The following is a 15,417-nucleotide window of genomic DNA, read 5'->3' as shown; positions in this document are numbered from 1 at the left end:
AGAGAATGTTATACCTGTATGTAGGCCTAACAACAACAATTCTTATACTTAGTAAGCTAAATTAATTGCACTCTATGTAAACCCTCACGTCCTAAATCTTTACATTCTTCTCACAGTATGCATAATGCCATCATATACAGCACAAAAAATATTACTACTGTATAAACAAAAAGTTTGAGAGTAAGCATTACATAATCTCCAAGATTTTTTTTTACCCAGATATCGTATTATTCACCAAATGCAATTAACCATACTACACATTTGCTGTGCAGTACAACAAATGCAGGAATGTGGTTACTAGAAGTTGACAAATAAGAAAATCTAGCAAAGTCGTTCAGCTCATAAAGTCATCAGGAAATCTTCAGTATTGCAATCAAAGACAAATAGATGAATAACCTGCATTCCAACAACATTTGATCATGATGTACAATTGAATCTGTAGGCCATCAACAGCCATCTCAACTAACTGCTTCAATTCACAAAGTGGCTAACCATGTGACTTAATCCTGGTAATTACAATACACAACATATTTAGTGTTCATATAGTAGGCCTTGAAGTTGAGAAAGATCAGTAACCCAGATTCCATATATATAACCAAGAGAGTAATAAAAGATGCGGCAAACAAGTCAAGTCTGAATTCATGATCATCCTCATTTTGAACAGAGCCTGCAAGGCATTGCAATGGAACAATTGCATCCGCGGTGGTGCATCTGCAAAATTATTCTCGGGGAGAGACAACTCCTCTTATCTAACACTGAGGATGAAATGTACATTTGCAAAGACTGGTTGGACTCAAAAGTTCCTTATTCCCTGAACTAATTCATTTCTATTTTCTACCACCACAATGTATCCTAAAGAGGAACTTCGTTTTGTATGACAAGAGAGGCGTATACAGCCTACGACCATGAGAAGAACAAACAAAAGAATGAACAAAGAGAGAGAGAAAAAAAAGAAAAGGCCTCCCATCTTACTGAAGAATTACTAGCAGCTAGTCAGGGAACAACTCCTAGTGCATTGGGTGACACCAAGAAGCTTGTCCCAATCCTTCATCTTACTTAAAAAATTGCTTACTAGCGCTAAGCCCATATAGCAAGGGATGACATGGCCATAGCCCCAAGAAACAAGGCGACATACGAGAAGACTTGCAGTCTCGGGTTGCAACTCATCCTCCGGCTAAGGAAATCAGCAGCAATGAGATCCACTAATGCCATATAGATGAGTATACCAGCCGACATTGAATCCAGAATGCCCTCTATGATCAACGCCCTGGGGCTGTTGGGGTTGTAGAACGAAGCGATCCCCGCCCCCACCGTGATCCCAGCAGGTGTTGTAATGGCGAAGAAGAAAGCCATCAGGAGTGCAGAGAAATTCTTGAACTGAGCCTGCATTTGCAAGTGCAAAATGAAATGAATCCATGCAATTAACATGAAGGGTGCTAACTACAAGCGAGGAATAAATTAAGTGGGGAATAACCTCAGAAATGCAGCCGCCCAACGCAAAACCCTCGAAGAACTGGTGGAAGGAGAGGGCGGCAACCAGAGGCTTAATGGTGCATGGACTCTGTGAAACGCCCAAGGATAGCCCGATGATTACAGAATGCGATACAATCCCCAGCTCCAGAATCTTGTCGAAAATGCAGAAAGTTAGTATTTAGCGCACTTTGCAGATTTCCATCTTAAAACATGTATCGAGATAGTACATTCGAAATCATTGCTCCATTCAACCGTAAGTAGTAAAATTCAGATATAGCCTACCAAACCAAGTTGCACAGGATGCACATGCGTCTTGAACTAGTAAAACATAAGCAGTGCACATTCTACCTGGCAAATAAACTTGAATAGAAATACTACTATGGGTTGGACATATGTTTAGTTGCCTGAATTTTCTCAAGTCTAGATGTACTTTTGTGAGCATCATATCAGTTTACCATGTCAGTAAATGTTAACAATCCTGTAAGAAAATTTGCAGCCTGAATTGTATGTATACCTGTGAGACAACTACATGCCGAGATTGGGAGGGCCTCTCCTCGTTCCCATGGCCATGGTCGTGCCCGTTGCCGTGGGCGTCGTACACGGCACCTCCATCGCAGGCGTCATGGCCCTGCGCATGGCTGTGCCGGTGCGCTGCCGCATGCGCGCGCATCCCCACGATGTGCATGGCGTCCTGCTTCCCGTCGTCGCCGCTCATTCCACCGACCCCTGAGAGCGCGCCGTCCTCGAGCAGCGCGGCCGTCTCATCAACGGCGCTCGCGGCGGCGGCAGCCTCCAGGCCGTGCTTGCGCTCGTAGAAGCGGGTGCCGACGAACTCCATGACGAGCGTGCCGAGCGCGGCGAGCATGGCGACGAAGCCCGGGAAGGGGAACCGGCGCCAGGGCGCGGGCGGCAGGCACGGGTCCGCGAACTTCTCCTCCGCGTCGTGCATCATGTGCACGAACCCCGTGGCCAGGATCACCCCCGCCGCGAACGCCTTGGCGAGCACGAACGTGCCGCCGCCGGAGGAGGAGGAGGAGGAGGAGGACGGGCTAGCGCCGCGGAGCCTGCGGCCGGCGAGCGGGATGGCGACGCCGACCGCGCCGGAGACCAGGATGGCCGCGACGGCCACCATCTTGAGCCGCAGGGCCGCCGCCTCGTCGCGGCACTCGTCGTCGCCCGAGCCCGCGTCCCCGTCGCAGCTCGCCGCGGAGACCGACGCCGCGAGCTGGCGCAGGTGGGTGCGGAGGTGGGGCGCGTACGTCCACCCCATCTCCTGCCATTACACGAACAGAGGAATCGGATAATTACCACCAACAATTCGCGAATTTCGGCAGACAAGCAGACGCGGAGATTATCAGGGACAACTGCTGGCCCTCGAGCTCCGAGGAACAAAAAGAAAGAGGACTGCAGTCTGCAGAGGAAGGAAGGAAGGAAGGAAGGCGCGCACCTCGAAGAACGCCATGGCTGCCGGGGATAATCCAACCCGATCTTGGACTTCTGGTGTCCAGACTCCAGACGAGTCGACGGATTTGATTATTCGATTCGGATTCCCGGAACGAATTTAACTGCAATTTATACCCGGCCGGCGCGGCGCTGCCCACCTGCACAGCATGCGACGGGAAGGGGACACATGCAGCTCCACATCGGAGCGGTGGAGGGCCCCGCGGCGGTCGAGGATGTCGTCACCGCCGCGCCGCCGCCGTCGGTTGGGATCGTGCGGCGCCCGCCGGGCCAGCGCCGGGGGCGGGCCTACCGGGCAGCGGCTCGCGACGTCGTGGGTTGAACCGGCATCTTGTTACGGGGGCTGTTGGTGGGCGCGGTCACGCGGGCAAGTGGGACGTGGAGGTACGACGATGTCGACACTATGGCGAGCGGGCGGCATGGTCCGTGCTCGGATTGCGAATGGCGATCGCGCGCCTTGTGCTGGCTCTACATGCCTTGTCAACGAATCTCTCCGGTTCACAACATTAACAATTTCAGCATGCCTCGTGGTAGAGTTCAAAATTCTATCCCACTGATATTGTTTTGAAGAGTATACTGAAAACTTGAAAAATCACGGTTAGAGCATCTCCACTAGCACCCCTAGGAGACCCTTTCCAAAAAAAAAAATTATATCCGGATTAACATAGTGTTTTCAGCCGGATTTACCCTATATTTCATCCGGCTGGCTTGGGAAGTTCGGATGAAACAAATCACACCTCTTGCTTGTCTCAGCGGAGAAAAGGTTAATTAAAATATCTGGCTCACCCACCCACTTATCTCTTCTCCCCCGTCTCCGCTTCCTACCCTATGCCCACCAACCCACCGCCTCCGAACGCGTCGCATGGACGGCCGCTGTTCGGCCGCTCATCCCCTCCCAGCTCGAGAACGCCCTACCACCCAGCTCTGCCGCCACGCGCCTGACATCAAGTGACGAACGTTCTGGCTGACATGGGCTCGAGGCGGGTATGGACGGCGCGGGCTCGAGTGGCCGGCGCGGCGGCCGTGGCGTGCATGAACAACAGGCGGAGCGTGGCCTCATACACGCGGAAAATCTGGCATGGTTGAGGCCGGGTGTGGTTGAACACCTTCCAGGCATCCTAGCTGGCGCCACTTGGGGAGCACCACGACTAGAAATCTACTACCTCCCGGGCCGAAAATTACACCCATCTAGCGCTAAATAGCGCCAAATTTCAGTCTGGGAAGCGCAAACGAGTGGCGGAAAGTCCAAATCGTCACCGGCAACAGTTTAGGGATTTTTGAGATTTTTGAGAGAGAAACTGCTCACTCCGATGAAAATCCACGTCACACAGCTGACCGCTCGAGCGTTTCCAATAGAATCGCCGGGAAAACAAACTAATTTGGGAGGGAGTATTTTCTAACAAAGAGCACCTAGGCTGCTCACTTGGCATGCTACTAACGACAATACCAAATGATCGGCCGAGAAATGCTAGCAGCAAATACTTCACGATCATTATCAAAAAACCAAAACTACGGAAATAGCTAGACAATTTGTGTTCACTCGCGTCATAAAACTGACAGTGCAGCTACAGCGTCACATAATTTCCAAATAACGGTCTGGGGTTTATAACGACTTGAGCAAACAACGGTAACACCAACAACAACATGAGGAGTCAGCGTCTGGAAGGTAAAATCACAGACAAACTACCAACATGATAATGTTTCTCAGCAAGTTTGGTTCAAGGCTTTAATGAGTACTAACTAGGTTACAGCGGCCTGCCGGTTCCCAATCTTGGGAGCTTAACTAAGCAATTCTGCATCAGTTACCCTGCCGTTCTTTCGCTCCCTTCCTGTGAAGCTCTATTATCATATTGAGAGCTGCAGAGCGCTTCGCCTCGCTCGGGGTCATACAAGGATCGCCAGTGATGCTTATTTCAAAATCATGGCCTTCAAGATGTACGGTGGCACGGAACTTTCCTGAAAAATATAGGAAAGTAGACTAGTGAAGAAGTGCTCAAAACAATGTGTGAGAGCTCTAGAAGGGAGACAGGTGATAGTCAATCAAACAACAGTTACTGGTTATTGCTAGCAGAAAAATTCCTCTAAAAAAAAATTGCTAGCAGAAAACCTAATCAGCTCTTGACAAGTGATTGCAATGCTATGGCTAGAGGTGATGTCTAATAAAGACTACAAAGGTGCACATTATTTGCCTTTACTTCTGTAGTAACAACGAACCGAACTCACACTTCAATGGAGCACAACATGTGGTAAACAAACAAGTGGGCCATTGATCTGAGTCATCTGACAATGTGTGTGGTATCATGTCGATACACAATACTTGCTGGAAACTGTAGGACCGCATTAAGTAAACGATAATCGAAAAGTACGTGGCAAAAGACCTATTTCATACGATGAATATGATATTGTTAATTCTTATGCCTATGTGGTCCAAGGACCCAAATGTTTGCCCATGCAGAAAATTATAAAGATAAATTCATATATACCTTCTGCTGCTGAAGGTACTATTATGTATACTGGAAGTATCCAGTTGCTCCTACTGCACATCTTGTTAAGCTCCTGCATTGCCAAGTGTCAAACGTACAGGTGGCATTTGAAATTATAATGCATCAGTTCTGCTCAAGGTTTTTCTTACCTGGCATGTATTGTAATCGTCGAGTGCCTCCTTCAATGTTTTCTTCTCCATGCTCATGGTTTGCACGCGATTTCCAGTGCAAGATGAATTAACAACTTCCAGCATATTTGAGCAAGGTTCCTTATATTTGTCTCTTATTGACAGCACTTTGGGCGTCATCTTCCTTTCTGCATAATAAACATGATGAGTACTAGAAACCTGGAACTTGATATATAAACTCCTTTCCAAAACTTGACACACATCCGCCGGATGATTTATTAGTCACAAAGTGCAGTGGGCAACCACACCACAAGTATGCACAGAACTTTTGGAAATGTATGGTTCCTAGCAAAACAGTACCATTCAAGATTATCTGAATGTCCATATCACATTGGGCACATCGCTCTTGAATTATGCCTCCCTTGTGACACTGAAACAAAGAGAGAACATGACGAGTTCACATCAGCTTCTCAACTAGAATATTTATCTAGGAAACATGCATCACTTTTTTCTAAAATAAAAGAGAAGACATATAACATACAATTTCATCCCGTATTTTCAGAATTGATCGTAGCAAATCATACACCTGATCATCATTATTCTCAGTGACGCCACCTTCAATAAAATTTGGAACACATAGGTTAAGAATATGGATGACCAATAATAACCAATAATAAGAAAAACAAGCTTTCTTGGGTGGTTTATCGCAACCTGACTTTTCCATCACTTCCACATTTTGAGGTTTCAAAGAACCGTCCTCCATGACAGGATCAACATATGGTGCCTGACATAGCAATTAGTTATAAAATTTGAAGCAGAGTAAATGAATCACACAGAAGCTAGGCCTACACATCACCTAGTCATCAGACTCGACTGTTAGCCAAGACTTGACTACCGTACAGCCGCTATTTGGTCACCAGAAGATATTATGATGGATTGATGGCTATATCATATAGGGTAGATGAGGCCAGGCTCAAGAGGGAAACTGATCTATGAAAACTTGAAAAGGATAAATACTTCTATGGTTGATTGAGCATGGAGGGTGTTGCTCCTCTCTTTATATATAGAGATGGTTAGCACCTAACAGTAGGATTTAATCTTAACCACTTTATACTTTCCCGACGATAAGAATATTCTTAACTACTCTCTCCATTCCTTTTTATTAGGTGTATCTGTTTTTTAGGTAAATTCCGAACTTTCGGGTGTATTTCCTTTTTATACTATAGTAGATGCGGATCGCTCCACCCTTCCCGAAATGGATCCCCAAATTAGTGGTTTGGTCACCGTAAAATGGAATGGAGGGAGTAGTAAGATGATCTTAATTAATGGGATATTATTCATTATTTGATAGGGTTGGGCCGGCTTCCCCCTTATTCTAATCCTTAACATAAGAAGTGTGTTCTATCACACTTTCCCAAACATCCACGTGGCAACGTGTGGTAACCTATGGCAGAAGCCCTAAGTCCATGTTAATTATAACGATAGAGTGCTTAGGAAAACTCAAACAAATATAACAAAGCACAAAAATCATCACGATAACATTTGTATAGATAAGGATGGAACCACCAAATTTATAGTTATTACTTATTACCAGGCCATCATATTTGAAGGTTTATTTCTATAACCATTTCAGAGGGTGCATATGATGCTAATGCACGCTAGTATTGTAGTAATTTCAATGCTTTTAAACTGCAATTTAGCTTACCTCAGTAGGAAAGCCATCTTGGGGCATATTGCTACATGTAGACTTCTGTGTTTTCTTATTGTCCACTTGTACACCTGAATTTGATTGTACTAGAACACAAGTAAGAAACGATGATCAGTAATATATAAATACAGTTAGAATGACTCACCGGATTCTAGGGCTGTACGTCCTGCGCTTGCTGCTGCTGTTGCATCTGCATTTATTGACCTAATTAGTAATAAGTTTTGAAGTTTCCACATGATCAATAATAAGCGATTTATTTTGTATTGTAGGGCTCTGACCATCTGGACCCTCTGCTGCTGTAGCCCTAGATGCTTCAAATTTTCTTTTGTTGTTTTCCCTTTGCTTAATGGTGTTGGAGTTCTGGTTGCTATTGGCGCAAGTAGCTTTTATTGCTTGCTTGTTTTGCTTTCGAGTTAAAACTTCTGTAATTTGTTTTCGCATCTCAAATGTGCTATCAGCGTCTTGCTCTTCCAAAATTTCATCTCTCATAGAGTGCAATCCATGTTGGAGTGATTGTTCGTTTACTGAAGAATCAGCAGGCCAATTCCTGAAACATGTCAGGTTACCATCATACCCGACAAGTTCTATTGCCCTAGTTTCACACATAACAGCTAAAAACAAATCTTATGTTACCTGTGGAGGAGTTCGAACAAAATCTCCTTATATGGAAGAATGTGATAGTATTCAACTACAGATGTTGTTTTCGGGAATGGATCAGTCACAAATACCGGACCAGTCATACTGTCAGTGAGGAAAAACTGAAAAATGTAAGTAATGTTAAGAAATAGCAAAAGCTAACAATCATACATCATTAAGCAAAGCATCCTAATTTTAGAGGAGAAATAGCAACAAAATAAACATGATTTATGTAATAATCACAAGCAAAGCAACATCACCTAGACATGGAATGCATTACCTACAGTCCTACAGAGGACAAAAAGAGAAGAGCTATAGCAAAGCAACATCCACCGACATATTATCCATTAAATGTGTAATACTCCATAAAATGGAACGGAGGGAGTAGGAAGATATGGATTTCTCAAATTTTACGTTGATCGTTCAGCTAGGGGGTCTTGTGTAAAAAAATACTCTTGCGCTAATTTCCGTGCCAAAATACTATAGGCACTATAGAATGGAACGGAGGGAGTAGGTAAAAGCAAACCTGCTAATCACATCTTGTAGAGACATTTCCACAAACTTGGGATTCATGATTTTCTTATACTCCATAATGAATAATTTGGTAGTCGTCCTTTCTTTACTCAAAGAGTATGCAAATGCTTCGTCAAGAATACGCAATTCTGAGCTTTTGATACCTATTAAGATGAAAAGTTTGCCAATAATGAGCAGCGACCGATGTGTATGTGGATCAAACAGAAAATACACATACTATTACTAAAATCAAGTTCACAATAGAATCATATACTTGGCTGACCGACAGGGATCCGCTGACGTACCCAACTCTACCTTTCACAGGTGGGGCCCACCATAAGTGGATCCACATGTCAGCGGATGAAATCCAGAGAACTGCAGGGATTCCCACTTCAGAGGATCCGTGTACGCATTGGCTGGAATTAACCATTCTAGTTTCCCACGTTCTTTTCAATTTGCAAGTTCGTAAATAAGGTTTCAGTTATTAGCAGTATGTACAAGAACTGGGCATCGACCAGCTGGCTAAGGGCGTGCGTCCAGCTACGCGCCTAGCCGGTCATCCCGCGTTCGAGCCTTGGGCCCAAAGGATTGTGCCGGAGTTGTTTTAAAAAAAAGGCGTGCCCAGTGCTAAAAGCTCCCATGCATTATGCGCCTTAGTTGTTTCCCTTAATATAATTCCGCAGGTGCTCCTCCCCCTGCTGGTTCCTTTTTATTAGCAGGTTGTACACAACCAAAACAAATGAGGAACAACGCCACGGAAACTAATAAACAACTAATTTGCTTTCTGCTGTTACTGTTTTTCCTTCCTGAAACTAAATTATTTCACACGAGTTAAAAGCATGTGAGAGATACGAAGAGGACAAAATAACAAACAAATGGTTGCGTTTAGAGCATCTCTAGTAGTGCCCGTAAAAGTGGGAAACTGAATAACCGTCGGTTTACGGGTTCAGTTCGGAAATGGGCGCAGATCATGAAAACACGTCCGGCCCGGAAAAAAATTTACAAGCCGGTCATCCCGCGTTCGAGCCTTGGGCCCAAAGGATTGTGCCGGAGTTGTTTTAAAAAAAAGGCGTGCCCAGTGCTAAAAGCTCCCATGCATTATGCGCCTTAGTTGTTTCCCTTAATATAATTCCGCAGGTGCTCCTCCCCCTGCTGGTTCCTTTTTATTAGCAGGTTGTACACAACCAAAACAAATGAGGAACAACGCCACGGAAACTAATAAACAACTAATTTGCTTTCTGCTGTTACTGTTTTTCCTTCCTGAAACTAAATTATTTCACACGAGTTAAAAGCATGTGAGAGATACGAAGAGGACAAAATAACAAACAAATGGTTGCGTTTAGAGCATCTCTAGTAGTGCCCGTAAAAGTGGGAAACTGAATAACCGTCGGTTTACGGGTTCAGTTCGGAAATGGGCGCAGATCATGAAAACACGTCCGGCCCGGAAAAAAAATTTACAAGCCGGTCATCCCGCGTTCGAGCCTTGGGCCCAAAGGATTGTGCCGGAGTTGTTTTAAAAAAAAGGCGTGCCCAGTGCTAAAAGCTCCCATGCATTATGCGCCTTAGTTGTTTCCCTTAATATAATTCCGCAGGTGCTCCTCCCCCTGCTGGTTCCTTTTTATTAGCAGGTTGTACACAACCAAAACAAATGAGGAACAACGCCACGGAAACTAATAAACAACTAATTTGCTTTCTGCTGTTACTGTTTTTCCTTCCTGAAACTAAATTATTTCACACGAGTTAAAAGCATGTGAGAGATACAAAGAGGACAAAATAACAAACAAATGGTTGCGTTTAGAGCATCTCTAGTAGTGCCCGTAAAAGTGGGAAACTGAATAACCGTCGGTTTACGGGTTCAGTTCGGAAATGGGCGCAGATCATGAAAACACGTCCGGCCCGGAAAAAAAATTTACAGGCCGCGCCCGAAAACCCAACTCGGCCTGTAGTTGTGGGGGTTCAATTGCCGAACCGAACGAGAATCCATATCTAGGGCGCGCGGAAGTTTCACCCCGTCCCAACTGCTCACCCTCTTCCCACTTCCGCACGCCGCCACTCGATTCGACCGAATCCCGCGAAGCGGAGCTCCCGCGTCTTGCCCCGCATCATGCCCGCAGATCCTCCGGCACCTCCAGGGCCCGCCCCCTACCGCGCCGGCCGAATCGAAGATGAACTCGACCACGGAGTTCGCTGACATTGATCTCTCGGATTCGTCCTCCTCGGACGATTCCGGCATGGAGGAGCTGCTCCAGGACGACGATACTGAGACCACCATCCTCCTTCTCGCCGTCAAGGAGCTACAGGACTGCGCAAAGCTGCTGGGTAGGCGGCGCGGCTCGGTGATGGGCTGCAACCACATCCACCGGAATCGCCTCCTCGGGCAATACAAATTATGGGATGACTACTTCGCCGAGGTACCTACCTATCCGCCGCATCTATTCCGTAGAAGGTATCGCATGCGCTGTAGTTTGTTCGTCAAAATCGTGAAGGCTTGCGAAGCAAACTCAAATTACTTCAAGCAATGTAGAAATGCTGCCGGCGTGATGGGTTTTAGCCCCTATCAAAAAATCTCCGCTGCCATGAGGGTGATTGTGTATGGCATCCCTGCGGATTACACCGATGAGTATCTTCGAATTGGTGAAGATACAACCGCCGAGTCCGTGCCTAGGTTTGCTCGGATGATTATCAAGTTGTTTGGCCCAACCTATCTTCCAGATAAATGAGAAAAGATTGATGGAGATAAATGAGAAAAGGGGTTGACCTGGAATGCTTGGTAGTGTTGATTGTATGCAATGGACATGGAAAACGTGTTACATAGATCACCTAACAAAACTAGCAAACGGAGAAGCACCCACTTGCACAAAGTTATGAATGATGAATATTCAATGGGATAGTATCTAGCAGATGGCATTTATCCAGACTAGGAAACTTTTGTGAAGCCCGTCAAGGATCCCCAAGATAATATAGAAGCTGAATTTGCCAAGGCTCAAGAAGCAGCCCGCAAAGGCATTGAGAGGGCATTTGGTGTTCTGCAAGCTAGGTTTGCTATTGTTCGAGGGCCTGCTTGGTTTTGGGACAAAAAACCCATTGTCAACATCATGACTTGTTGTGTCATTCTTCACAACATGATCATTGAAGATGAAAGAGGGTTAAATTTGCCCTGTTTTTATGACAATGTAGGCACCCGAGTGCAACCTCAAAGGAATTCTGATCGCGTTGAAGCTTTCCTTGAAACGCATCAACAGATTGAGAATGCCACGGCTCACAAGCTCGTTTATGATCTGAAAATGCACCACTGGAAGCTCCATGGCCGTCGCCACACTTGATCCTACCATTCCATTGTTGAGACATTTGATTATTTGTTTTATGATTTGGAAACTATTGTTGTAATTTGGTTCAGACATTTGTTTAGTTGTTTGATTGATGTAATAATTTGAATGATTATTGTATGCTCAAAACTATTATTTGATTACTTTATGATCGGTTGTTTTATGTTTCTGTTTTATATCATGTTGCATATGAATTCTGTGATAAAACCCTGGTTTTACGGGTTCGGACGCTGCTGTCGCGGAACATAGCCCGCAAACCAAAATATTCTGTAAACACGCTTTTGGGAGACTGAACTAGAGTTTTTCGGTTCCCACTTTTTCGGTTACTACTAGAGATGCTCTTATAATATTAATGGAAACTTCGATCCACACTCTTCTTCCTGTTCAGATCAGTATGTTTAATGACATAAGATTTCTAGTTGGCAATACTACTGATCACCTGATCCAAGTGAGGAATTGCAAACTCACAAAAGTAAATGGCAGATATGGATGTATAAATTAAGGGTTGTAATGATAAAATCTGACCTGTTCTACACTCCACCTCTAAAAGTGCTAGTTGTTGAAGCAAATATGGTTCATTCAAAGTACCAAAGTTTCTTTTCTTTGTCGATTCCTGGCCTGCTGGCTGGCATGTAGTGTGTGAAATACCAACTGTTGCATCAAATTCATTTTCTATGATTGAGCAGACACCCTTGGTAATAGCACCATACTCAATCAAGCATTTTTTCCTTGTCCGGTCCAGAAGAAGAACAGCAACTTTCGATATTGGCCACATTGCCATGTCTGGAGATGCTTTACTCGCATCGAGTTTGGCAGCAATCTCACAAGCTTGTACTGCTGCAATGTCAGTAGCAGATAACCTCTCCTCCTTTCCAGAATTGTCCTCGCACGCATGGACCATAGTCAAGTATGCAAGCAAACCTTCTCCAGCAGAAATACAAGCACACACACAGAACCGTTTGGCATCAGCGAAAGCAAGCTGTGGAAACATCTTCCTGTGGTAGTAATTGTACACAATGATAGCTGTATGAATCTGCAAAGCCACACACCGGTGTGATGAGTTAGCAACTTAACCAACTATATATTGCAAGCCTTGTATGCACAGAGAAACACCGTCTTAAATGTATTTAAGCAGACATAGAAAATTAGAAATTACAGTGCACGCAAAGGGAACACACACGAGAAGCATTTCATGGATACAGTGAGGGGCATTACCATGAATAGCAAAGGGAAAATAAACCGATGTCATTAATAGTAAACTGACGGGGATAATTCTAATCATTAACCTGGTAAGGAAGACTAGGTCATTGTACAGACAAACCAAACATACATTTAACTATCTCACATAGAACCAATCCAATCCAATCCAAATTAATAGATAATTTGAAGAGCATCGCAAGGTCCACTTGATGGCTTTCTCCAATTTTGCAAGAAAAATGAACATATCAAAATTGGCAATTTCCACTGACAGCGCTGACAAGAGAAGTAGAGAAACTAAGAGGTGCTCGCGGCTTGCCTCTGCTGCCTAGCGGCTGCTCCACAGCGGCCCGGACGTACGAACCCGTGCGGGCGCCTCCAACCGCGAGACGAGACCACGCCGCAGCCCGCAGCTACCGCCGCCGCCATCTCCATCGCGGAATGAGCGGCACCAGACCTGCAGCGACAGTTTTTTTTTTTAGCATATCGCGTGTGGTTGCGTGTTCTGCATCGCACGGCCGCCGTGCTTCTCGGTAGAGCCTGGCCCATTGGACTTCAAATGTGCGCGTTGAGGCCCACCACCTCACTACTAAGGGCTTGTTTGTTTGGGCTGGAACTTGTGCTTCTGGGTCCTTGGTTCCATGCACGAGCCCAGACAAAGGGGTGATTGGTTCACAACTACACTTTGCCAAATTTAAGTTTAGGAAGTGTGGCAGCCATAAAGTTTCAAAAAAAAAAAGTGTGGCAGCCATAAAAGAGTGGCTGAAAATTTAGAAGCTGCACGGTATGATAAAAATTGGCAATAAATATAAATTCACTCAATGACAAGTGGGCCATATGGATAATAAAGTGCCGCTACTCTAAAGTATGAAAAAAAATCAAACAATGCTAAATTGCTAAAATTCGGCATGACAAAGTGTGACGGGGAAGAAAACGCCTCCTTAGCTTCTATAAGTGGGATTCTTTAAGTGTTTATATTATTTTACTTACACATGAAGCATTAACTGGGTACTTCCCACGGCTTCTTAATTGAAGATTATATCGTTGCATGATATTGCCCCTATAATTTGAGTTATCTTCCCCGAATATCGCTGAGTATGCACACCTCTTAAGAAATGGGACTAAATCCCTGATGTATACCCTTTCCCATACGACTCGCAACCCACACCGAAGAGGCGCCTAGGGTTTCACCCGTCAGCCTCTTCGGCATGCCCTGCCTATCGGTGCTTCCCGCTAATGCCACCCTCACACATGTCCTATGCCTCGGCGCCCCCACACAGCTCGTCCCAACCATGCCTTTGTCTCTAGCTAGCCATGAAGAAGAAGTCTGACACCGAAATTTGTTGTCAGCGACCAGCGCCTCACTGTTCATATAGCCTTTAAATCTCGTCAACTGCCTCCTACCAGGACGACCAAGCCGACCTTCGCCTCCCCCGACTCGCTGACCTCCCTCGTACCCCACTCGACTATGCACCTCCCCGACTTCTATGGCCCTGGGGCATCGCTCGAAGACGCTTGGTGGTCTGCAAGCCGTAGTCAACCTCCACAATAGTTGTCGATGTACTCAGTCTATGGCACTATTGTAGTGCTCTTCTAGCTCGCCCTCTTCGCTGTACTCAGTCTATGGCATATTAATCAGATTTCATTAATTAGTATTTGTATGATATCCTCTATTTAATAATAATTATTAAGGAAAATATACTTTTGTGCTAAACATATTATCATCTAATATATGGTATAAACAGACAAATATATGTAATATACTGTATTTATATTTGACCAGCTGTCTGTCCAGCTTTATCATTGAGTATCATTCTGCTGGAGCTCAGACAAACGGGCACTAAGGAGTAAGGGACCACAACCATTAAGGCCCGCCGCCTAGCTTATTTTTCCTCCTCCGCCGACATCCCTGCTTCCTACCGGCGAGGTCAGGACTCAGGACAGGTTCCTCTCCGTCCCCGGGGAGGAAGCCACCCCCAGTCCACGTTGCGCGCGGTGGCATAGTGTTATTCCTACTAGCTATCTAGCACCGGCCGGCGGTGGTTACGTATGCCCCTGCCACCAGCGGCGACAATTGAAACGCCAGCAAGATCGCCGGGGAAAAGATCAAGCTACCGTTGAGCATTTCCGAGCATCTCATCCATTCCAGAGAAAAAGAAAACACTCAGATATACGAAAATAAAACGACCTAGCTAGTAGATACAGTCTACAGCTAGCTAGCTCTATGTGCTCACCTGCTGCGCGATGGTGCGCTCCTTCTCGTCCTGGGCGGCGCGTCTACCCAGCGCCGGCCTCACCAGGTGCTCCATCAGCATATTCACCGCCTCCTCCATGCAAACCACCTCCTCAACCACCAGCGCATCTTCTCCGCCAGGCATACCGTCCAGATACAGTTCGTCGCGCCTCTCCACGATCTCTAGGGGTTTGGGAGTCAGCACGGAGGCGGCGGCTGGGTGGCAGGGCCCTGCGGTGGGTTGGGGTTTTTTTTAGAG

The 15,417-nt window shown here is 45.6% G+C and overlaps 2 protein-coding genes across 2 annotated transcripts; both read right to left on the bottom strand.

The window, feature by feature from the left end:
- Nucleotides 1–607: 607 nt before the first annotated feature.
- On the bottom strand, nucleotides 608–2,935 carry LOC124693822 (zinc transporter 10-like). The gene is made up of 4 exons (XM_047227144.1): nucleotides 2,921–2,935; nucleotides 1,988–2,746; nucleotides 1,475–1,624; nucleotides 608–1,383 (listed from the first exon to the last, which is right to left on the bottom strand). Exons 1-4 carry the CDS (start codon nucleotides 2,933–2,935, stop codon nucleotides 1,078–1,080), a joined length of 1,230 nt encoding a protein of 409 aa, XP_047083100.1. The 3' UTR covers nucleotides 608–1,077.
- Nucleotides 2,936–4,682: 1,747 nt separating this feature from the next.
- LOC124658612 lies at nucleotides 4,683–13,360 on the bottom strand. The gene is made up of 14 exons (XM_047196811.1): nucleotides 13,286–13,360; nucleotides 12,254–12,761; nucleotides 8,416–8,566; nucleotides 8,174–8,177; nucleotides 7,887–8,011; nucleotides 7,532–7,800; nucleotides 7,399–7,443; nucleotides 7,251–7,324; nucleotides 6,257–6,329; nucleotides 6,087–6,160; nucleotides 5,906–5,975; nucleotides 5,567–5,733; nucleotides 5,418–5,490; nucleotides 4,683–4,890 (listed from the first exon to the last, which is right to left on the bottom strand). Exons 1-14 carry the CDS (start codon nucleotides 13,358–13,360, stop codon nucleotides 4,733–4,735), a joined length of 1,866 nt encoding a protein of 621 aa, XP_047052767.1. The 3' UTR covers nucleotides 4,683–4,732.
- Nucleotides 13,361–15,417: the final 2,057 nt, after the last annotated feature.

Source organism: Lolium rigidum, chromosome 1, assembly GCF_022539505.1.
Source record: "Lolium rigidum isolate FL_2022 chromosome 1, APGP_CSIRO_Lrig_0.1, whole genome shotgun sequence".
NCBI classification, from domain to species: domain Eukaryota; kingdom Viridiplantae; phylum Streptophyta; class Magnoliopsida; order Poales; family Poaceae; genus Lolium; species Lolium rigidum.
This window is presented reverse-complemented; position numbering and strand designations above follow the sequence as displayed.